The sequence below is a fragment of the Aquarana catesbeiana genome, linkage group LG05 (genome assembly GCF_042186555.1).
Source record: "Aquarana catesbeiana isolate 2022-GZ linkage group LG05, ASM4218655v1, whole genome shotgun sequence".
Lineage (NCBI taxonomy): Eukaryota > Metazoa > Chordata > Amphibia > Anura > Ranidae > Aquarana > Aquarana catesbeiana.
In genome coordinates this window covers 391,098,892-391,124,635 of record NC_133328.1, presented here as the reverse complement: position 1 = coordinate 391,124,635, position 25,744 = coordinate 391,098,892, and the positions used below count along the sequence as shown (strand labels likewise).

Below are 25,744 nucleotides of genomic sequence, written 5' to 3'. Positions count from 1 at the left end.
TCAGATTAATATATGGTTTACTTAAGAAAATGCCACAATACTAAATACTGAGGTATTAAAAAAAAAAAGGCATTTTAGGATGAACATGCTCAATCAAAAACAGGTTTATAAAATAAAGAACACGTTACCCAAAGGTATTCTGTCCAGGGAGGCTTCTGATTTGTTATACAGTTAGGCCCATAAATATTGGGACATCGGCACAATTCTAATCTTTTTGGCTCTATACACCACCACAATGAATTTGAAATGAAACAAACAAGATGTGCTTTAACTGCAGACTTTCAGCTTTAATTTGAGAGTATTTACATCCAAATCAGGTGAACGATGTAGGAATTACAACAGTTTGTATATGTGCCTCCCACTTTTTAAGGGACCAAAAGTGATGGGACAATTGGCTTCTCAGCTGTTCAATAGCCAGGTGTGTGTCATTCCCTCATTATCCCATTTACAAGGAGGAGATAAAAGGTCCAGAGTTCATTTTAAGTGTGCTATTTGCATTTGGAATCTGTTGCTGTCAACTCCCAATATGAGATCCAAAGAGCTGTCACTATCAGTGGAGCCATCATTAGGCTGAAAAAACAGAACAAACCCATCAGAGAGATAGCAAAAACATTAAGTGTGGCCAAATCAACTGTTTGGAACATCCTTAAAAAGAAAGAACGCACCGGTGAGCTCAGCAACACCAAAAAACCCGGAAGACCACGGAAAACAACTGTGGTGGATGACTGAAGGATTCTTTCCCTGGTGAAAAAAACACCCTTCACAACAGTTGGCCAGATCAAGAAAGCTCTCCAGGAGGTAGGTGTATATGTGTCAAAGTCAACAATCAAGTCTTCACCAGAGTGAATACAGAGGGTTCACCACAAGATATAAACCATTGGTGAGCCTCAAAAACAGGAAGGCTAGATTAGAGTTTGCCAAACAACATCTAAAAAAGCCTTCACAGTTCTGGAACAACATCCTATGGACAGATGAGACCTAGATCAACATGTACCAGTGAGTGATGGGAAGAGAAGAGCAAGGAGAAAGAAAGGAACTGCTCATGATCCAAAGCATACCACCTCATCAGTGAAGCATGGTGGTGGTAGTGTCATGGCGTGGCCATGTAAGGCTGCTAATAGAACTGGTTCTCTTGTATTTAGTGATGATGTGACTGCTGACAAAAGCAGCAGGATGAATTCTGAAGTATTTCAGGCAATATTATCTGCTCATATTCAGCAAAATGCTTCAAAACTCATTAGACGGCGCTTCACAGTGCAGATGGGCAATGACCCGAAGCATACTGCGAAAGCAACAAAGTTTTTTAAGGGAAAGAAATGGAATGTTATGCAATGGCCAAGTCAATCACCTGACCTGAATCCGATTGTGCATGCATTTCACTTGCTGAAGACAAAACTGAAGGGAAAATGCCCCAAGAACAAGCAGGAACTGATGACAGTTGCAGTAGAGGCCTGGCAGAGCATCACCAGGGATGAAATCCAGCGTCTGGTGATGTCTATGCGTTCCAGACTTCAGGCTGTAATTGACTGCAAAGGATTTGCAACCAAATATTAAAAAGTGAAAGTTTGATGGATGATTGTTAATCTGTCCCATTACTTTTGGTCCCTTAAAAAGTGGGAGGCACATATACAAACTGTTGTAATTCCTACACTGTTCACCTGATTTGGATGAAAATACCCTCAAATTAAAGCTGAAAGTCTGCAGTTAAAGCACATCTTGTTTGTTTCATTTCAAATCCATTGTGGTGGTGTGTAGAGCCAAAAAGATTAGAATCGTGTCGATGTCCTAATATTTATGGACCTGACTGTATAACGTGACCCTCTTTTTTTTAACGCAGTTTTTGTTTCTGTTCTATACTGTTTTACCTTCTGCTGGCCCTGCAGGGTCCAGCTGTGGGGGATACTGTTGGGTTCTCTTTAACATTTCACAAGTCCACCAAACGGTCGTACTTTTTGTACCTTTTGTATTTTGAAAAACCTCTAATAAAAGTTATTATGGAAAAAAGAAAAAAAAGAACACATTTGTCAGATCTAATAGTAGTTAGTCACATTCAACTGGACGTGCCCTTATATTAAAGAGGTTTTATATATTCTAAAAAGCAGGATAAAGGAGAGCCTTCACCAAGACTCAAATTTGTCATGTGTGTATATTAGGACACCGTGATCTATGTGCATTTCTGGCTAATGGCGCCACCTGCTGGGAGTATCTGAAAAACAAGTAGATCAGTATTTTCTATCTCTAAGGAAGAAAGCAAATAAATTGCAGGATACCACAATCCTGTATGCAAACAAAATTAGCTAAAATACATATTAGTAATTTTTAAATACAAATAGTAAAACTGTTATATTTACAGCTATGGCAGATACACACAAGGAGAGAGATAGACTTGATAGCACTGAAAGAAAGCTGTTTTTTTGCATATAGCTAGATAACCAGGTCTGTCAGATTACGGGGTGCACTGGACGGCACATTTATATTAAGACACGCAGCACAATTGTTGTAACAGGAAAGTGCAAGCAAGGCTATGAAAATAAAGATTGTTTTACATGCGTGTCCGACTAAATATCTTTTTTTTTTTTTTTTTGAGATTCATAGGATAAGTTCACTTTTTGTAACATGTTACGCCAATATTCAGGATGTAACATGTTACAGATGCACTGGCCCCCACTCCCCCCCTTTCTGACAGCTAGTAGGGGATCTTCTCCCCCCACACTAGCTGTCACAATCTGCAACGAACGTGGCCTTGCGGGGCTCTGCCTGCTCATCCGCATCATTCATTTACAGTGTTCTGTGAATTGGAAAACGTTAAGGTCTGACAGCCTTTGCGGCTGTCAGCTTGCAGTTCTCAATTAACTACGATGGTGCTGTTGTAGTTCATTCATGCTTCCTGTTACAGTGTAACTGTCTGGCTGGTACTGCCAGACAGATACATAGGCAGTCTGCAGGACCATGGCATTACACCCACGATCTGCGAATGGGTCCAGTACAAAAAATAATAAATGCATATTTTTTTTACATGCAAAAAAAAAAAAAATTAGCATTTATTCTTTTTTCTGTAAAGGTGAACTTATCCTTTAAGTGAGCCCACTACTGGTGGCAGTTGGTAATGAATGTGAAAAGGAAGGAGAAAACAGACTCTAGACTAAAGATATACTGTTGAATTCTTTACTGCAAAGAAAATAATACACAGAGATTAACCTATAAATGATTAGCCGTAAACAGTTCCACATCCAGTCAAAAGATCAAGCCACTTGCTAAATTGGGCCTGGGTTGCACACCATGAAACAGGATACCTACAGTTGCATTTTGTCATGCTAAATGGTTCACCTGGCCTGACAGTTTAACTCACATATTAACATTCCTCACATTGCAACCATGTATTTTGGTGACACAAGTGTAAGATGTCCAGCCATGGGGATGAATCTGAACACAAAAGGTGAGAGCACAAAACTATTTACTAATGCCTTAATGATGACAACCCCAAACAAAAAGAACATGGTAACAACAGCCAGGCCATTGAGCTCCAGCCACATACATACATCCCAAAAAAGAAAAAATGCTAGCCAGATTTTTAAAGGGGAAGTACTGTGCATTTTCCATAAGTAAATATTGTGGGTTATTTCAGTATGCACTTAAAGTGGAAGAGACATGCAAGAAAACATACACGATACCAAAATTTTGCAGGCCACACCACGGGTTGCAGAAAAGCAATGCTCTCAATTCCCCCATCAACACAGACAGTGTTGACAGGGGAATACCTCCCGCCGAGCAACTGTAGTCTCCTGGTGGGGGGAAGGGGGTTGAGGAAGTTAAGACAGTGATTACTGCTACTTGCTATACCAGCCGCTAGCGATAATCGATAATTGCATGTAAAATCTGACAGGTTAAGTGTACCCAAGTTGATCGATCGATTAGATTGGTACATTAAGCCTGCCCAGACATGGCTCGAATCTCGGCTGGTTCCTGCTGAACCAGCTGAGATTCGAACCATCTATGGCTGGCCTTAGTGTGTGCTGTAAATTGCCTCTAGCATTGTTCCTGTTTCTTCTCGCTGAAGGCTGCCATGTTGTTGAAGCTCAGAGCCCCTGAGCAGTGGTAAATCTTTAAGCTGTCAGCAGATTGGCCTCTAGAAATTCGGCACAGCGCCTAAAAATAGAGAGTAACTGAGCATGTGCAGAACTTGGCGAGACAGTGTTTAACTGGATTTTAAACAGTATAGGCACTTATTTTTAGTTTTTTACAAAGCTATACCTGCTTTTGGGGCCAGTCTGAAGTGATCTAGCGGGACTTAATTTCCTGACTAAAGTTTCACTTTAAGGGCCTATTCTCACCAGCGAGCAACTCTGACTGTAGACAACTCCTGGTGTGCACTAGCAGGAACAGTACCGATACGCCAATCCCAAACGTTATATTCACAACAGTTTGCATTGTAACCCACTGCGCACCACTCTAACAATGCGCTGGGCAGGTGGTGATGTCAGAAGCAGGAAGACAGTCCTAGAGCCTACACTTGTCAGCAGTTGCAGCCCCTGAAATTCTCTTAGCACATTTAAAATGCTGCAATTAGTTGTCCATTAACCCCCTTGCACACTTTACAATTAAAGTGTCAACAGGAGAAAAGCAACCAAGTCTCTTCACGGTCCATGTGCAGATTACCCCATCATGTTATCTTAGCTTCCCTATTTTCTGTAAGGAGGCCCATCATACTTTGTGGCTAATAAAAAGCAAGCAGAGTAGGAAGTGACAGACTAACCACGGACGGGAAAATAAATCTAGTTTCTTTCTCCCTTAAAGTGTAACTCCACTTTTTGTTGCGGATCTATGCGTTTAGAAAATATGTAATATTTTGGGGTTTTATGTCTACAGGCCTAAAATTATTTTTTAAACATTTGTAAAAACCCAACAAAAACAGCCAAGGTAAAGTAAGCAGTAATACCTAGGGGCACTGGAAAGTGCCTACACTGTCATGCAGTAAGCTGTTACCTGTGGTTGGGAGAACCACAGGCTTATTTTAAGATCTCTTTGTCACTGCTAACAGACACAGGTGTGACTAGCAGCCAAATCAGTGGTCCCAAATCAGTGGCTTTTTCATCTCATGTCATGGTTATGTTGCCTATACAGTAATGCTGGCCATACACTATATGAAAAATCTGCGGAACCTATTTTCGAAAAACGAACATTCGGCCGTGAGAGCAAACGATAGTGCCATCATGTAATGACCGATAAATCGCCCAGTGGACATAATTGAATACATTTTTTGTTTGTTTCTTACATATACCCAGTGCAAACAATTCGGACGGGAAACACATTAACCGCTTGCTGATCGCCACACAAAGATGTACCATGGCAGACTGGCACAGGCAGGCAAATGGGCGTAGCAGTACTTCCCTTTAAAATTTGCCGCCAATTGGGCAAGCGCGCGCTGCCAGCGGCACCCATTGCACGAGCGTGCCCGCCACACGCGGTTGCGATGAGGAGAGGCAGAACGGAAAGATGCCTTTGTAAACAAGGCATTTCCCTGTTCTGCCTAGCAACATGACAGAGATCCACTGCTCCCTGTCATCGGCAGCTGTGATCGCTGTCATTTCAGTGGTAGCCCATCCCCCCTACAGTTAGAACACTTTTCTAGGACACACTTAACCCCTTGATCGCCCCCTAGTGTTTAACCCCTTCCCTGCCAGTGTCATTTACACAGTAATCAGTGCATTTTTATAGCACTGATCGCTGTATAAATGACAATGGTCCCAAAATAGTGTCAAAAGTATCCGATGTGTCCGCCATAATGTCGCAGTCACAATAAAAATCGCACATCGCTGCCATTACTGATAAAAAAAAAAATTAATAATACAAATGCCATAAATCTATCCCCTATTTTGTAGACGCTATAACTTTTGTGCAAACCAATCAATAAATGCTTACTGCGATTTTTTTTTACCAAAAATATGTAGAATACATATCGGCCTAAACTAAGAAAGACATTTTTTTTAATATATTTTTTGGGGATATTTATTATAGCAAAAAGTAAAAAATATTGCTTTGTTTTTCAAAATTGTCGCAGTTTTTTTGTTTATAATCGCAAAAAATAAAAACCGCAGAGGTGATCAAATACCACCAATCAAAGCTCTATTTGTGGGAAAAAAAAAGGACGTCAATTTTGTTTGGGTACAACGTCGAACGACCGCGCAATTGTCAACTAAAGCAACCCAGTGCCGAATCGCAAAAAATGCTCTGGTCAGGAAGGGGGTAAAATCTTCTGGGGCTGAAGTGGTTAACCTTTCAATTTATCGTTCGTTTTGGCAGAAAATTTCCAAATTTGTCCTTCATTTTTTCGGCTCAAAAACGTTCCAACGATTAACGATTTTGTGGCCATTAACTGGCCGAGAAACGAACAAACTTTCTAAATGACCGCATTTTGGCCGATTTTTCGTATAGTTTATTGCCAGCATAAGGATATCTCAGCGTTTGTTTAGCTTTGAAATACAAGCTTTTTAGAACATCTTTATTATAGACATGAAGAAATCAAATTAGAGTTTATCAAACCGGAGTTTAATTCCTAAAAAGGCAAAGTTGCTATTTTGCAGGAAATTCAATTTCCAACCTTTAAAAATTGTAGGGAAACATCTTTAAACAAAATAAAAAAAGTACAACAGAATGAAAATACATTTTGTTTCTAATCTTTGTTAGCTGGTGCCTAAATCCCACTTCATACGCCTTGTATAACTGCTGCTGGACTAATGTTCCGTTTTACACCTTATGGAACAGACCAGACAAAGCTTGGACACATTTATGATGGGATTATAGAACAAGCCTGAGATCTGCATTAATAAAGCTACAGCAGTGTAACATTCTACAGTGAAGTTTACACCTTGAGGTTGAGCTGCATTTTTTCTGTCCACCAAACCAACCTAAACTGCAAAGGCAGTCATACGAGTGTATACACATGTCACGGTCAAAAACCATCCTCCCTGTCATGTACAGCAGGCAGTATCCCGACGAACACAACCCATTCAAGTGAGTTGGGCTGCACCAAAACAGCCCTGCAATTGTATGCAATGCACGTGGTTGAGGCGCAGTGGTGAGGGCTTTTAGGGGTTAAAACAGACAGCCCTATGCTGATCCCAAGAAAATTTTTTTAAAAAAACGCTCCAGCAATACACACCAAACTGAGTATGTGCAGAGTGTCTCCAAAGGATCTGTCTTATCAGGATATGGATTGAGGACCATGGAAGAAGGGAAGATTAGAGAAGACAGGATCAAACAGCCTGTTTACACAATGCGGAGGATTAACCCCTTAGGTTCCACAGTGAGTATAACACAAGCATGCTTTACAGGATGCATTTGATTTAGTTATCTCTGTTCTGCAGCGGGTCCTCCTCTGACCCGCTGTTGACTCACCAACAGTCCCATTCACTTTAATGGGATGATTGGTGATGCGGCAGTGACACAACAAGGTGGATCTGAAATGATAGGTGCACTTTAAATGTAAAGACTTATTCTTGCTGGTAGTTAGATTCTTTAATATATGCAAACAAAATGAAGGTTTCCTATTTAGAATAATAAGCTGTCAGGTTAGTAAAACAGCAATATCAGAACAAATTCAATAATACAGCTTATAGTGTACAGTGAAATCTTGGATTACGAGCATAATCCGTTCCAGGAGAATGCTTGTAATGCAAAGCACTCGCATATCAAAGCGAGTTTCCCCATAGAAGTCAATGGAAACAAAGATATTCGTTCCGCATTGACTTCTATTGCATTAAATACCGCATGTGGCCAGAGGTGGGGGGGGGCGCCGGAGAGCCTCGGAAATACTCGGGGACAGCTCAGCTGAACTAGCAAACACTTGGAAAGGCTCGGAAACACTTGGGAACTGAGTATTTCAGAGTGTTTCCGAGTTATTTTGAGTATTTCTGAACGGCTCCGAACCGTTCCGAGTGTCATCGGCGCCCCCCGCACCTCTGGCCAAATGTGGTACTGCACACCCCATTAGCTTGAATCCTGCTCGTTTTCCGAGACAACACTCGCAAACCGAGTCAGAATTAAAAAAAAAAAAAGTTGCTCGTCTTTTAAAACACTCATTAACCTCATTACTCGTTAACCAAGGTTCCACTGTACATAGATTTGCAAAACAATGGGATAAAGTAATATTCCTGAACATTGGGATTTTTTTATAGTTACTGTGAAATTGTGTGAATGCATCAATGCAGTGCATGTTATCTCAGCTTGCAGAGCTTGGATACATTGAATGAGTTTACCAAAAATGTAAATATTGCAGAATATACAGCCTCATGCTACATAGCTAAGCTCAATTTCATGCTGAATAAACAAAATTATTAATTTATCTTAAATAGAAAACTGTCTTTAGATATATTTTTACTCTAAAAACATTTTATTTAAATAAATTTAATATAAATCAAAAAAATAGATTTAATTTAAAAAAAATCTGATTTAAATAAAAAAAAATAAGATTTTTTAAATTTTTTTTTTATAAATCATTGATTCATATCCACCCTGATCCTTTACTGCGTATACAGACTGATGAGACTGTTGTGGGTTTAGTAACACGTTAAAAAGAAGCCGACAAAAGCAGACAAAATATAATATTTAAAGCATTTCCTTTTCATAAATTCATTTTTATTGACCTGTGATGTGCCTCAGGAAGTGCTAGCAAATTTTTCTACTTCAGGAAATTCCAATTACCTAGCACAGCCCCCGCTCTCCTTGTACATCATAGCCCTTTACCCTTCTGGGAGTGTCTAATTACTGTCAGCGTTGGTTTAGTTCTCCACCCCTCTCCACAAAAAATGTAGCAACCGGAGAGGATTATTATACAGTGTCATTTGAGTGACAGATCTGAGTCTCCTGGGGCTGCTGACATTCAAGACAGCAGCACGCAGCCAGGAATTTTGGATGTCTGTAACTGAGGCTTTTACAGGTAAACAACATACCTACAAGTGCACATATCATCTCATAAGACGATTGTTGTTGAAATAAATGGTCTGGTGATAGGGTCTCTTTAAAGTGGTGTTCCGGCCGAAATTATACTTTTTAAATAAAAATACCCCTATAATACACAAGCTTAATGTATTCTAGTAAAGTTAGTCTGTAAATTAAGGTCTGTTTTGTTAGTTTATAGCAGTAGTTTGTTATTTTACAAACTTACAGCAGGCCGTGGCCATCCTAAGTGTGGGCATCTGAAGCCAGACTGTATTTCTTCCTGGATCTCATCCTTGCAGATCTCGCACATGCTCAGTGCAGCACAAGCAGTGTAATAGGTTTCAGGTCAGGTTTCCATAGCAACGGCAGTGTCAGAGGACGTTTCCGCCCCTTCCCACAAGGCACTGCAAACAGGAAATGATGCGATGGGCCACGGCCAGGGAGGAGGAAGTGAAAAATGAATACAGTAGATATACAGTAGGTGCTGAGAAAAAAAAAAAAAATATCCAATTCGTTTACAGTGCACAGTTTAGTGAGGGAAGCTGAAGAGTTGTAAAAGTGGGTGGAACTCCACTTTAAGTTGTTTAACTGCTTAAGGACCACCCCACGTAAATTTACTGCAGCACGGCGACCCTTGAGCGCAAAATCACGTACCTGTACGTGATTCCTTCTTCTGGGTTTGGGGCGTGTGCCGCCAGAGACCCGCTCCCGCTGTGACTGGACACAGCGGGAGCCAATCAGTGGGTCTAGGCGGATGCGATGTCCGCCGGCAACCCTGCGATCGTTCGTAGAGGGGCAGAACTGTGATCTACTAGTAAGAAAGACAGAGATCTTTGTTCTATCTCTGTCTTTCTTCAGTTAAGCCATCCCCCACACAGTTCGAAAACACTCTCAGGGAACACAGATGACCCTTTGATCGCCCCTGATGTTATCCCTTCCCTGCCAGTGTCATTTATACAGTGACAGTGCATTTTTCTAGCGCTGATCACTGTATTGGTGTCATTGGTCCCCACAAAGTGTCACTTAGTGTTCAATTTGTCTGCCGCAATGTTGCAACCGCGCTAAAAGTCGCTGATCGTCTCCATTACTAGTAAAAACAAGTCCATAAATCTATCCCATAGTTTGTAGACACTATAACTTTTGAGCAAACCAATCAATATACGCTTATTGGAATTTTTTTTACCAAAAACATTGTAGTAGAATACATATTAGCCTAAACTGATGAAGAAATTAGATTTTTTAAATTTTTTTTATTGGATGTGTTTTATAGCAAAGTTAGTAAAAAATGTTGTTTTTTTTCAAAATTGTCAGTCTTTTTTTTTTGCCACAAAAAATATAAACCGCAGAGGTGATCAAATACCAATCTAAAGAAAGCTCTATTTATACGAAAAAAGGATGTCAAATTTATTTGGGTACATCGTCGCACGAACACGCAATTGTCAGTTAAAGCAACGCAGCGCAGTTTTCGCAAAAAAATTGTCTGGTCTGGAGCTGAAGTGGTTAAATAATGTTGAAGATCCTGAAGTAGTTAAAGTCTGAACTTTATTTTGTCATATAAAACAACTAAGTCCCAAAGAGTTTCTACGTGAGCATGTCATAAATCAAAGTGGTGTGTACGTACATGCTTTGCCAGTACTCTGACCAAAAAATGTCAAGTATGTGAATTTATCAAGTTCATTTGCTCACTGACAGATTTATATGTACGATTTTGTACTTAAAGGATACCTATGCTGATGCTGAGAGAAATACAGGCACAATTACAGAAGCAGAGGATAGAGATGGCAGCCTTCATATATCTCTCAGCACAGGGTCTGCCTTATGTCGGCAATGAACCCCAAAAGGCATATTTTACTAGTTAAAAAACAAATAAACAAAACACACACCACTACTCTAAAAGGTAATGTTGATTGGCTTTACACAAGATTTTCTTTTTTTTTTAAGTAGAACTATAGGCAAAACTTTTTTTTTTTTTTCATTTTGGATAGATTAAGGGAGGGTTATAAACTGTCAGTTTACTTTTCACCATCTGCATCACATTAAGGAGATTTCCCTCCACTTCCTGTCCCATAGCCAAAACAGGAAGTGAGAGTAAATCCCTGCAAATTAAGGGAATCCCTTAGGGACCTCCAGGTCACCAGAACTAGTATCCCCATTGGAACAAGAACTAGTATCCCCACTGTAGATTATATATAAAGCAAGCTACTCCACTGTACTGTCTAACAGGATAAACCATTTCTTTTATTAAAGTATATATAGGTAGTGAAAAAAAGCAGATATACAACAGTTGTAAAATTCTAAAAAAGAAAAAGAAAAGCTAAACTCCAATTAATCCATAACTATTACATGTTCCTTTTTCAATATTAATACGTAAGGAAATTAATTTGTATACTAAAAAGGTTTTGTAGAGGGAAAAAAGAATTGGTAAGCTGCAGTATATTACATTTTTGGTAATGCCGCCCTAAGTCCTCATAGATCACTACACGCTGGACCTTTTTTGCAGGTATAGCTATGTAGAACATTAAAAACAAGTGCCTATATTGTTTAAAAATCCAGTAAGGCCCTGTCTTACCCTGCTCTGCACAGCCTCAGTTGTCCCATTTTCTCGGCACTATGCCAATAGTCAGTGAGTCACTAGAGGCCAATCTACTGACAGCCTCGTGATTTACAGTTGCTGAGGGGGAAGAAAACTACAGGAATAACATAGACTGTTTTGAGTGAACACAGATTGGGGGGAGAGAAAAGAAAAGCAGGAGATTTTAGGCCCCTTTCACACTGGCGGGGTCTACCAGTAGATCCGCCTGCTCAACAGGTGATCTCTCGGCTGATCCCCGCTAAGCAGGCAGATGACAGGTCTGTTCCGCTGATGTAGAGCAGACAAGGGCACAGCCCGCTCCCTCTGGCTGTTAGGAAACAGATCCCCATCTTTTTAATCAACAAAATATAATTTTATTGAGTGAAACATAAGGCATTACAGGATACAAAAAAGTAGACATACAGTCCATAGAAAACAGGAGATGTAATCATCAAGACAGAAAATGATCTGCAATAACTGCGTAGCCAACAGGCCTATCAAAAGAAGAATAGACATTGCATAATACCTTACGTTTAATGCACTGTCAAAGACAGGTAAACAATGAAAGAAAGAAAAAGAAAAAAACAACTGGAAGCTAGCATTGGTCAACTGGCTCTGAAGAAGTACTAATTCCAACATGTCAACGTCAGATAGCCCTTAAACACTTCAGCCCCGGAAGGATTTGCCCCCTTAATGACCAGGCCATTTTTTGCGATATGGCACTGTGTCGCTTTAACTGACAATTGTGCGGTCATGCGACATTGTACCCAAACAAAATTTATGTCCTTTTTTTACCCACAAATAGAGCTTTCTTTTGGTGGTATTTGATCACATCACCTCTGCGTTTTTTATTTTGTGCGCTATAAACAAAGAGCGACAATTTTGAAAAAAAAAAAACCTTTTTACATACCAAAAAAAAAAAATATATATAATAAAAAAAAAACATATTTATTCATCAGTTTAGGCTGATGTATAGTCTTCTACATATTTTTGATTAAAAAAGTTTCTTGGCTAGGTATAGAAGTCTAGTGAGGGCAATGTCCATAGTCAGTTGAACCTGATATATTTTATTGATTGTTGTGATAACTCGATTCCAATATCTCATAAGCTTGGGACATCTCCAAAACATGTGGATAAGATCACCAGGATGAGTCTGACATTTAGGGCATATAGGAGACTCCCTCCTACCCCATTTTTCCAGCTGTACTGGTGTACGATATACCCGGTGCAAAATAAACAGATGTTACAGGTTCTGCGCCGCGGATACCGACACCAAAAGGTCCCACCCCAAGGATCTGATCCCACTGTTTAACCATCAATGGGGCCGACATCTCTACTACAAAAGTAGTATGTTTGGGGATGTGGGACAGCCAATCCACCTTGATCTTTTGGAAACTGCAGAGTGGCAATATGGGCCAGCCTTCTCCTCTAGCTAAGCCAAAACATACAATCAAGGCTGTAAAATGCACATTAACCACTTCAGGGCCGTAGATGATTCTTTGTTCTGGGGGAATTCAGCAGTAGGTACTAAGTAAAAGTAAAAAAATAAAATAAATTGCGCCAAAATTATAAAGGCTAGAAAAAGGAAAACCAATATGTGTTGCCCCTAGTAAGCAATCACATCCTTAATTCTATTTTATCAGGTCCTTTAGAAAATCAAACCTGATTTCATTTTTTTCCTTCTTCCAGTTTTTATGAACACTGTTGGCTATTGTCCAATATTAGTGTCCAAAATGAATAGGTTCAAAGTGAGTGTGCTGCCTACCTACAAGGAGATGGTGCCCTTTGCACCTCCTCAGTAAGGTTGGCTATTATGGTGCAAAGCGCACCATGTTGTGTCAGACAGAGCACTCACTGACTTTTTTTTTTTTTACTTTTACAGATTTAAAAAAAAAGGGGGTGGGTTTGCACTGCCTACCACAAGATGGTGCACTGTAATAGCCAATCTTACTGGGCGCGTACAAAGGCAGCACACTCACTGTGTTCACATGTGCTTAATTTTCAATTAATCACAGAATAAAAAAAAAATCAACTGAAAAATTACCAGCCAGGAATACACTGAATTTTCTTTAGGCTAGGTTCACATCTGAGTGGGTGCGGGAAGGTGTGTGACTGCAAATCTTCCTGCACTGGCAGAGGAAAAACACACTGCTGCTTAGGAGGTACACTACAATGCAGGAAAACCTCAATCCATGCATGTTTCATGCACCTCATTCAAATCGCACCCCCCTTGCAATCTGCAGTGGGTGTCAGTGCTATCTTAACGACACCCCAAACAAAGGTTGTAAAACACAGAGTGTTTGCCTGCACCGGATCGCATTCACAAAACGACCATGCAAACCGGTTGCAGTGCGGTTCCAAAATTGGTGCATGCATGACTTTGGTGTGATTTGAGCCCAAAATGAATGGGCTTTGATTGCACCGCAAAGCCTGGTTTCACATTATAGTTTGCATGTGAATCACACAGGAACTGCACCGCATTCCTGTGCAATTCACATGCGATTCTGAGTGGTGTGATTTGAGCCCATTCATTTTGAATGGGCTGAATCACACCACATGGTACCAAAGAAGTGCAGGCACCTTTTTTTGAAAACCAACCATGCGATCTGGTTCAGACAAACACTGGGTTTGCGACCTTCATTTGGGAAGTTGTTAACTTTGAATTGACACCTGCAGCAGATCAAAAACACAGTGTGATTGCAATGTGCTGCGGGAAACGCACAGGGATCACAGCGTTTCCTGCACCACATATGTATGAACCAGGGGTAAAACAGGGCCAACGCATGCCACTGAGGGCAGCAGAAAGTCCAGCCTGGCTCTGACATTGGCAGACATGTTATGGTGCCAACTGCTGAATCAGTAAGCCGGTGAGCACCACAACAAGCTTTCCAGTGCAATAGAAAACTCAGCTTAGCCTCAGTCAACTGTCAGTAACAAAAGCAATGCAAAATTTAGCCCAGCCAGCATCAATCACTAACTTTGCCAGTTGCCACACAGAATCACAGACAGTCTCTCAGTGACTCACGATTACCTAGTATGAACAGCAGAATGCCAGCAACAGCACAGCGGTCTGAGCAGTGGTAAGTCTGAGGACACTTGAGACTAGGCCAGAGAGAAAAAAGGACATACTTGGACAGGACAGCAGCAGTTCATCTATGTGGAGGGCCGGTGGCTACACAGCACTGTACAAGCACTCTGCGCTCCGGGACCCAGGCAAAACTCCTCTCCAAGCCCAAGGTGGGAGTGGCACTGTAAGCCAATGGGAATACAGGGTGTAGAGAGCAGTGGGCAGGACTACACGCACCGGCAGCTCTCACTGTACTCCGTGTGCTGCCTGGTGATAGATCTGTCAACCTTCAGCCCAAGCCCCATAGACCAGCCTGGCGGTGTACCACAACGTGCGTGCGGGTATGCCTAATGATCTATTACACCGCGTTATTACACTGTGTGCCACTGACTGCAGTGCTGCCTGTTGCTGGTGCCGTGTGGCTGCAGAGCAGGGACTCCATGCATTTCATTTTGGCCTGGGGGGTTTGAACACCTCTGACCCCCCCCCCCCCCTTTATTTACGCCCCTGAACCACTTCCAGCTCAAGGACATCATTTGATGTCTTTGACTTTCAGTGGTGATATCTTCTTTTTCAGCTGGCGATTTTGTGCACCGTAAGAATGATCATAGCGGCAGTTCTGCCGCTTGATCATTCTTATAGGCGACGGGAGGGGACATCCCCCCTCTCCCACCGCCTTCCGGTGCTTCTCCAAGCTCTCCTTCGGGGACGCGGAGAAAGAATCTGCCGCTGCTGGAAGAGCATAGAGATTTACCAGTCATACTTACCAGTCATCTCTATGACCGCTGGAGGCCTGGGCGCGACATTATGACATCACGTCCAGGCCACAGATGTCAACAAAGCGGTGATCTCGGCCTGAAAGCATCAGACCTGTAATTTTTTTTTTTTTAGATCTGATGCCTTTCAGCCTGGAGGGGAGATGCGGGGTCTAAAAGACCCCGCATCTCTCCATAAAGAGGACATGTCACACACTATTCCTATTACAAGGGATGGTTACATTCCTTGTAATAGGAATAAAAGTGATCAAAAACAAAATTTAAAAGAAAGTGTAAAAATAAAAATATTTGAGTAAAATAAACAATAATGTACTTGCGCACAGAAGCGAATGCACATGTAAGTCCCGACCACATATGTAAACGCCGTTCAAATCACACGTGAGGTATAGCCATGAGCATTAGAGTGAGAGCAACAACTCAACAAAATGTAAAGAGTCGCCTATAGAGATTTTTAAGTACCAAAGTTTGGCACCATTCCACGAGTGTGCGCAATTTTAAATCGTGACATGTTGGGTAGCTATTTACTCGGCGTAACATCATCTTTCACATTATATAAAAAAATTAGGCTAACTTTACTGTTTTGTTATTTTTTAATACATAAAACCTTTTTTTTTTTTTTTTTTTTTAAATGTTTGAAAAATTGTTGCGCAAATACCATGTGACAGAAAAAGTTGCAACGACTGCCATTTTATTCCCTAGGGTGTCTGCTGAAAAACCATATATAATGTTTGGGGGTTCTGAGTAGTTTTCTAGCAAAGAAATTATCATTTTTACATATAGGAGAGGAGTGCCAAAATTGGCCCGGTATGGAAGTGGTTAAATTACAGAAAGTGACCGATTTTGAGACTAACTAAAGGAAATAGTTTTCAGTTGGGAAATGATTACTCTGGGCTTCAGCACAATGGCAGCCTCTGGCAAGAAGAAAAAAGCAATGCTGGAGGCAAATTACAGCACACATTAATTTTGTTAGTATAATTATTAATGTGGAGTGTGTGTTCTTTAATTAAAGAACATTATTTGTTATCAAACTGTTATGGGTAAAGTTCCACTTGAAATAATATGAATGGCCGCTGTCAATGTTTGGGCTTTTGTTTTTATTTTAAGTTTCCTATCTGTATTTAGATGATTTTTTCTATTCATTTCAAATGTTTATACGCATACAATTTCATAATTATGTACAACCATTTGAGTTCAATAAACCGAGTTTAAAAAATAGCAGGAATGGTAAAAAAAGGTATATGGTTTCAAAGAATAAGATATAATATTAGGCTGTTTTAAGAATATACAGTAATTATTGATGAATGGAAGTTCTAATGTATTAACTTAATACTTGTTGTTTAAGAAGTAATATCTTAAGGTTATACATGAGTGTAACTGGTAGACATTGCACATGCTGCTTTATTAAGTCAAAAACACATTCAGCCACACAGATGATGATAATAAATTTAGTATTGGTCCACACCTATGATGATATAATCATTCATCATAAGTTAAAGCAGTATTAAACTCAAAAAACAAACCTGTATTATATTACAGTTTACCAATTTTTAAATGTGTTGTCTGCATTAGTTTTCATTTTAAGGCTTTCTTTCTTCTATTTTCATCTGGTGATCCAGCCAGTAAGTCTGATTTTCAAAAGAACAAGCTCTCTTCCAGATGTATACATGAATATGACTTTAACGCTAGCAGGGGTGCTTACAATGATCAGTTATTTATTAAAGTAAAACCTTTATTCCAAAAGGAAAAAAAACTGTTTGCTGTAGCTGATTATAAAGTGTGATCTGGAGTTCAACTTCAAGGTGTTAGTGTATTTAAATCTGCTATTACATCTAACACCATCCTCCCATCTAGACTGACAATACTGCTATCTGCTATACCCCCTGTGCTCCGATCATTTCAAACGATCCAATTAAAACGTTGCAGTAAGTAAAACATAATTTTTATTCACTGTAAAATTTGTTTCTTGAAGTTCATTATGGGAAACAGGGTCCACCGGCGTGCAGAGCAAGCCTCGTCCCCACTCGGCTTACGATTTGCGGCTCAAGCCTCGCTTTCGCCCAACAGGAGATGACGTAGTGACGTTGCGTGTAAATTCCCAGCAGCCTCCAACAGACGGTGATCCCTTTCCATCCATTTAAACTGCTGGATAAGCTTGGTGTCGGCCCATGGGCACCAGAAACATGCGAGTTTTATAGTCTTTTCTGCATGATTTTAAATTGAACAGTTTAAGCATACTGTGCTATGACCGCTGTTTGATTGTTTTCCATGAGGACGGATATACTTGCCACATTGCATTGGGGACAGCATAAGGCAAACAATAAAGCGGAATGGTTATCCCTTAATGAACCAAGGGCCTATATTTACTAGCATCTGGTGAGTGGCCAATTCATGTGGTGGTGGTGGTGGTGGCACTGGAAGTCACAATAATCACGAATGAGAAATAAGAGCACAGAAACAGCACAACTGTAGTGGATAACCCATCCAGGGATCCACGTCTGTATCAGCACATTAGCACAAGTGGACTATAACTGGACTTTATCTAATTAGTGTCTTTTACACATATTTTGGTAGTTTTAAGTGGAGATACTAAGTATTAGTGTACAATCATTGATGTATATGATTGATTTAGATAAAGTGGTGGTATTGACAATATATTATTGAAGGTAGCGCAGCCAACACTAGGTATATACACATTTAAAAATTTTTTATCTTGTTGGAGGAATTGTTTTTTTTGACTGCAGCAACCGGGATTTTCAATCTAGTTTATTAAGTTTTATATAGAAGCACATATAGGATTGCGCCGGTGGCACACACACTATTAATTACTGCCCATGATCTGACTTTCGCAGCAATACCTCACATGTGTGGGACTATCATGTTTTGTGTGCGTTCGGGATCGACGCACACGTTCGCCTTTGCGCACTAACACGGGTGTACTTTCATTTTATTTTTTAATTATTAATTCATATATATTTTTTTACTTTTACACTGTAGCTGTATTTTTTTTTTATCACTTTTATTGCATTAGCAAGGAATGTAAGCATCAATGTGACAATGATAGGCACATGACAGGTATTCTTTATGGAGGAATCAGGGTTCTATAAGATTCCAAATCTCTCCTTTGCACTTGGAAGCATTCAAAACGGCAAGATCTGCATTTTTGAATACTTAAAATTTTCTAAAATTGGCGCCTTTAAGACTCCAGTCAACCGGAAGTGATGTCATGTCATCGCTTCCAGGTTACCATATCCAAGACCCGATCAAAGCTGATCCTGACTTTTTTGGGGTCTCCGGCCAGTCGGCAGATGTGCTGGCTGGTCGCTCGGGTCACCTGGTGGTATGGGAGAGCATAGGCAAGCCATGGAAGGTGGTGGGAGGAGGGGGGACATCCCCACCTGCTGCTTATAATAGCCGCTCTGGTTGTTAGTTCAAGAGCGCCGACTGTCGGCTCTAAAAAATGGTACTGGGGTGATGTCTGCAGTTGCAGGCATTGCTCCAGTACAACCACTTGAAGTCAAATGACGTACCAGGTATGTGGTAGAGAGAGAGGTGGGCAACAGCATAAAAATGCCAACAAATCCAAATAACAAATGTATAGAAACTGGGGGTAGCCTGTCCAATGCTGGCATCAGTTCTGAGGCCTGAACATCCACCTGATAAATCTTAGAGAACGTATGAATCAGATGCAGGCTTTGCAAATCTGAGAAATGGATGCCTGATGCTGAAAGGCCCTAGCAGCACTTCTGGATCTAGTAGAGTGTGCCTTGACAGTAAAGGATATAATGTTATCTAAGCCTGTATGCTTATATGTTGATTGTTGGAGCCTCTGAGAATTGGTGGAGTGAGAAGCAGGTTGTCCCTGATCAGGAACATCAGGAATGACAAAAAGAGAGTGCGTTTTTCTGATGGAAGTAGTAGCTGCTAGATAAACACATAATGGAATACACTGAAAAGGTTTTGACAGTTTTAGGACTTTTAAGTGAGCATAATGCTTGTACCACACTTCTAAAGATAAAACAATACTGTAGCAGATGCTGCCCCTAAGAGGGAGATTTACTAAAACTGGTGCACACAGAATCTGGTGCAGCTCTGTAGAGAAACCAATCAGCCTCCAGGTTTTATTGTCAACACTTAAAGCGATATTAAAGCCTTGTTTTAAAAAAATAACAAACATGTTATACTTACCTGCTCCGTGCAATGGGTTTTGCACAAAGCAGTCCAGATCCTCCTCTTCTCGTGTCCCACGCTGGCGCTCCTGGCTCCTCCCTCCTGCCAGGTCCATTCACACATGGAGCAGCGGTTCGGCCCCGTCCCCTCAATCTCATGATTTGCTCACTGGCTGTGACTGACAGTAGCAGGAGCCGCTGCCAAAAGCCAATCAAGAGTGCGAGTCCCCGGAGAGGCAAGGCTCTCGTGGACATCAGTTAAGTATAGAATGCATGAAGGTAAAAAAAACCTTGTGCCTTTACAACCACTTTCATTGAACAAGCTGAAGTTTGAAGCAGATTGGTTACTATCCACAACTGCACCAGATTCTATGTGCACCAGTGATAGAAAATCTCCCCCTAAGTAACAAAAGCCCCTTTCTTAATTAGGAGAAATCAGTTCTCCGTTCTGTCGTGTCCATTACAGACACAGCACAGAGAACAGGAGAGCTGGAAACCACAAGCTCCATTCTCTCTCAAGAGTGGGAGGGAGGAGGAATGTTGCAACTCTTCAGGCTCTGCTCACGTAATCATTGAATGGGTAGAGAGAGGGATACCAGCTGTCTGCTGACAGCTCACATCCCATATGCCAGGTCAGACCTCTCAGGAATCCGCAACAGTTTTCTATATGGATAACTGCCACACTCCCTCTGTTAAATAGGTACAAACCCTGCATTCGTTTCTATTTCACTATGAAAAAGAAACTGGCGCAGATGGTGCAGATACACCTGAAACGGGTCTCTCTGCTTATTTAATGTGGCAAATGCCCCAGTATAATGGAACAGGAAGCTCACTTAAAGTGGTTGTAAACCTCAGACATGAAATATGAACAAACCATATACCTCTATAGTGTGTACTTGTCTCAATTAGGAGCACTAAGTGTTACTTCTGTCTTCTACTTTGTTCCTCTGCTATCGGCATGAATGGCTTCTGACAACTTTTCATGACACCAAGAGAAAAATGGCGACAGGGGAGGGATCTCCAGCTGATTAACAGCCTCAGCTCTGTTCCTGTGTGCAGTGTGAAGGGGGTGTGTCTCTTCCATCCAATCAGCTCTCAGAGCTCTCCTCACAGAGCTCTGCAGAGTGTAGCTTCAGCTCTCCACCCCCTTTCTTCTGAACTCTTAGACACATGTTATAAATTTAGCACTTTAAATAGCTATAGAGAAAAGAAGACTGTGTATCGCCGAAGGCCAGTCACTTCACTGGGTATATGTAAGGGTTTACAACCACTTTAATTCCCCAGTATATGTACACTTGGCTCTTTTATCAAGCACAATGCAAAGCATCTGAACAGGAGCACATCCTATTTATGTGGATTACACTGCAATAAGCATAACAGCTGGGCACATCTTCATGTAGTTGGTGCTTGAAAGGAATCTTTAAAGTTCTTAACCATCTTTCCATATCCTGACATAAGATCAATAACAGTTAGCTAACTATCTACTAAACATATTTGCTTTTTCTCTTCCTTTTTTTAGCACAGCTAATTATGTCCATTTGCCATTATTAAGTTTATTTCACTGTCCTTGTACCATAAGAATTAAATATGAATTACATTTTTTTAAAATCAAAGCCAAGTTAGGAACGATGCTGTATATGAAATACAACATAATGGTGTCACTATCTTCCTTCACAACAGATGTTAATCTGTTTCTCAGACTGTCATTATATTCTCTAATAGTGTGAAGTAATGAGTCATGTAGAAGAAGAGGGAATTAATAATTCATTGATAAGCTTTTGGCCCAAGGTTTTGTTTTTTTATCAATGAAAGGGTGTCAGCTTGTACGCTATCCGTTGGGATTGCTTCAGGGTATTTTGAGAATAAATAGATAAATTAACTTACCAGAATCATCTGTATCCTGATCATCTACTGGCCCAACTACTATTCCCATATCCATACACTTCTTGCTGTGAGCCTTGGATTTCATGTGTTTTGTCAAATTGCCTAAAAGAACATATATTAGAATTATTATAAAAATATACTCCAGCAATGATATATTTTGCATATTTACATTTAGCTAGCTTGGCACAATGTACTGTAAGTATGCATATGTGATACCTGGTTGCCTTTGGAGAAGCAGTAAATCACTGTAATAACCTGAGCTACCACAGTGATGGTCATGATCCTCTTGGGTGCTGTGTCGAGTCACCATTCGGGGAATGCCATGCATTTTTCACACTAAATAAAAAGCGCTCTCTGGTTGGACAAGGTGGAGATCATGACTTTACTGCCTCTCTTCTCAATCTCATCCAGGGAACTCTTTTCATTCACTAAGAAAAATGCAAGGCGTCCTGCGAATGGCAGCAGTGCCAATCAAGCAAGCCTATGAGTTTACTATACAGAAGGCATGGGCTACTACAATGATTTACAACTTTCACAGAGGCAGATTGGGTATCACGTATGCATAATTGTGCCAAGCTGGCCAAATGCAAGTAAAATATATCATGCCTGGAGTTCAGCTTTTAGAGAATACATTAATGTATAGCAAAACGATCACACTCTCAAACTATAACAATTTATAAGAAGCATGTATTACAGTGTGCTCAAAAATGACAAAAAATCTATTGTCTTTAGCCAATATGGGGCAAAGAAAACTGGTGTAGTATAGCTAAAGCAATGAATCAGAAATTCTCCTGTTAAGGCTTGGTTCACACCTATTCATTTTTTAGTGCATTTTCAGTTTTGCAGAAACACACTACAGTCCATTTAACATGGTTTCCTATGGATGTAGTTCACATCTGTGCACTTTATGGAAAAGGCCATAGTTTTTTCTGTTTTTTCAGTTCCATAGACTTCAATGGTTTAAAGATGTGTACTGAAAAACGCAAAATGCACCTGCACAATGCAAACTGCAACCTGCACAAGTGTGAATCAGGCCTAAAAGAGGATTTTGAATTGGTCAGTGAGATTTACTTCCAGTATGAGATTATTTCCACCTCATTCAGCCTAGGCTCACACTGGATGTGGTGCGATGTAGTGCGATTTTCATGCGGTTTGGAGTGCAAATTTGTGGTACGATTTGTGCTTGACAGCTGCGATTGTAACATGATTTTAATAGTCTAAGGAGCTTAAAATCACCCATCAGAATTGCACCGTATACATGTTAATAGCCTTCATAAAAAAACAATATTATTTCACTTGACGTGTGAATCTATGCGCTCTGGAACGCATCTGAAGCTCATCAGATTTGCATAAGCGTTAACCATTAGCCAGCATGAACTTTGATTCTGCTTTGCTTAGATTTATTTAACAAATAAATATTTTATTTTAAAATGTCATTCACAGCACATTTGTCATGAGGTCTGCTGACAATAAGACCCCTTTAACACTGAGGCGGTTTTTAGGCATTTTAGCTCTAGAAACATCCTCTAAATAGCGCCTGAAAACCGCTTCCCATTAATTTCAGTGTGTCTTTTCACACTGGGGTGGTACGCTTGCAGGACGTTAGGAAAAGCCCTGCAAGCAGCATCTTTGGGCGGTTTGGGAGCGGTGTATACACCGCTCCTAAAATGTCTTGCCCATTGAAATGAATTCCAAAAGCGCCTGAAAAGCGATTCGGAAGCGCCGCAACACAGGCATTTTTAACCCCTTCTTTGGAGAGGTTAAAAGCGCCCGCTAGCGGCAGAAAAGCGCCACTAAAACGGCCCCAGTGTAAAAGGGGTCTAAGAACAAAAAAGGAAACAACTTTCTCCTCATGGGAATTTTGAGGATTAGCAAACAAGGCTTAATTTTCTTTACCTAGTTTAATGTTGCCTCTTTTTTAACCCTATAAAGGCCAAATCACTGCGCTGCAACCACAAGCATTGCATCCAGTTGTGGCATTCACTTGAATGAATCACAATCGGTGGTGGTATTGGCACTCAAACGCAACATGGGTTGTAATACTGGCTGCAGCTGGGGGGGCTGGGATGGGGAATATAAAACCGCATCCCTACCCACCTGCTTTTACTACCCCATGGCTGCTCATGTGAGTGAGTGAGTGCATTGTTGCACTTTTTGGAGCAGGCAATATATATACTGGAATCCAAAAACTTATTGCGCTGGGAGTTTTTTGTTTGTTTTGCTGTTAAAAACCTGTGTGCAGGTTATTTGTGACCGGTGTTTGGTTTTAAGGCTGCAGTACAGTCATCCCTGCTTTTTCTTCTCTATTTCCTTCAGCATTCTAAAGTGCCAGTGCACTGTTTTTCTAGCAAATTTCATGTATTTTTTATGAAAAAGGTAATGCTTGCTGCACTGTATGTTAAACTGTACCTTCCCATCAAAGTTCATTTGAAAAGAAGCCTTTCAAACAAAGTAAAAAAAAAAAAATGCAATAAACAATGCAAACGAAAGCTTGTGGGTAAGCCCTAAATGAAATGTAGTGGTTGCATATGAAAAGTGTTGTCTCATGCCTTATTTTTCTCCATAGTTAGTGCAGAGGTAAGCCTACATGTCATCAGTTTAAGATTCCTTGTGATGGTGCACATGTATTAATGAAGTCATCCAGCAGGTGGAAGCGATGGCTACCAAAAAACAAGGAGAATGAAGTTTGTAATGTTAGTTGGTATTTGTTACTGAAACATCAAAAAGACAAACTTAAATGTGTCTGCATGGTATTGTGCACATTTATTTTGGATGTTTGTAGAAATAGAAGGTGACAAGAAGTACTAATTGTAGAGTGTAGTCTTCACAAAGAAATATACAACTGCCACAGTGTACCTATGTGATCTATGAAGCTGGCAAAATCCAGTTGTCATTAACAGCAGAACTGCAGGCAAAGGCTGTGGCAGTAGCACACGTCTGGCCCAAGTTTGGGATAATTAATTGTTACTTTTATATTAATCCATGTATGTTGAATGGATATATTGTGCCTTTTGCACAGCAATAATTGAGCACTGTTTGCTCCATTATATTTGCTTGTGTTTTCTTGTTCTTTGTGTACAATAAAATTACACCTTTAAAAAAAAAAAAAAAAGTTTGGGATAAAATAAAGTAATGTGAAAAAAACAACAGTAGAGGATGTAGACTGCGTACCTTTTGTTTTGAAGGAGAAGTTACAGTAGTTGCAGTGGTACGGCCTGAGGTCTGTGTGCGTACGAATGTGTTTCTTTAACATGCTGGGCTTCTTGCATCTTATTCCACATTCTTCACAAATATATTTTCCTCTTCCTCTACCTCGCACATACACATACTCTTCATTTGACTTATACCTACCAGGAATATTAATACTACATTTAATAACTAGCTACTGAAACAAGTTTTTTCTAAGCCGAAATGTAACTAATTTTTGCGACTTTATTTCAGGGAAAACTACATTTAAATAAATGTTGACAATTTCAAATGTCAAAAATAGTATTTTGTTTACTAAATAATAAAAATAGTATTGCTGTATATTTTACATAACAACTACTAACAAGTCCTGAGTGATTTGCTGAAAGCCTAAATATGTAATACACTAGGAGTTTGCATGTGCCTGTGGATTTCTAGCAACCAGAGAACTGGGTAGTGCAACATAAGGTTTTAGTGTATTTCCAGGGAAGATAAGCTCCATACAATAAAACAAATGCCTTCTTTGGACATGCAAGACTGACAAATCGAAGAGAATTAGGCATCACTTGTACTAGGATTCTATGATTTTTTATAGGTATGAAAGGACAAGCTATGCAAGTCTCACATCAAATAAAAAGACTTTGAAATATAACGCCACACTGGAAAAGATGTCATTATATCCCTGTTTGAATCAGAGCTGATATGCACATGAGACATACAAAGTAAATTGTGGATGTATTTTCTGCATCCAAGATAAACAACTACTGTGTACAGCGGCTCTCTGCAATAAGTAGCTGCATGTGTGTTTATGCTGCTACTTGCATAAACCTGCACATGCTTAAAGCTCTATGCCCCTGATTGCAAACTGTGTATAGGGTTGTACACATGCATGCTTTTACGCAACTAGCAGTGTAAACCTGCATACAGCCACATACACCCATTCATTACTATGGGCCAGTTCCCCGGGCCGGGCTGTATGTGACATTGAGCGGCGGGCAGGAACACAGCAATTGAAATGTAAACGGTTATCGATGTGTTCCCTGCTCTCTGATCCAGGCAGCTCTCCTGTTCGTCTCCTACCCTGCACAGCTGGGCTGCATGGTGGACACAGGCTGCATCGGTGGGCACAGGCAGGCTGCATTGGTGGGCACAGATA

At 40.4% G+C, this 25,744-nt stretch overlaps 1 protein-coding gene across 5 annotated transcripts in view; it reads right to left on the bottom strand.

Moving 5' to 3' along the window:
* HIVEP1 (HIVEP zinc finger 1) overlaps positions 1-25,744 on the bottom strand; it is a 243,681-nt gene that overhangs the window by 22,890 nt on the left and 195,047 nt on the right. For all 5 annotated transcript variants that reach the window (XM_073631065.1, XM_073631067.1, XM_073631068.1 and 2 more), the window contains 2 exons: positions 24,574-24,749; positions 21,403-21,504 (listed from right to left, as the gene is read on the bottom strand). In XM_073631065.1, the coding sequence (XP_073487166.1) occupies positions 21,403-21,504; positions 24,574-24,749 (278 nt within the window). The remainder of the gene's footprint in view (positions 1-21,402; positions 21,505-24,573; positions 24,750-25,744) is intronic.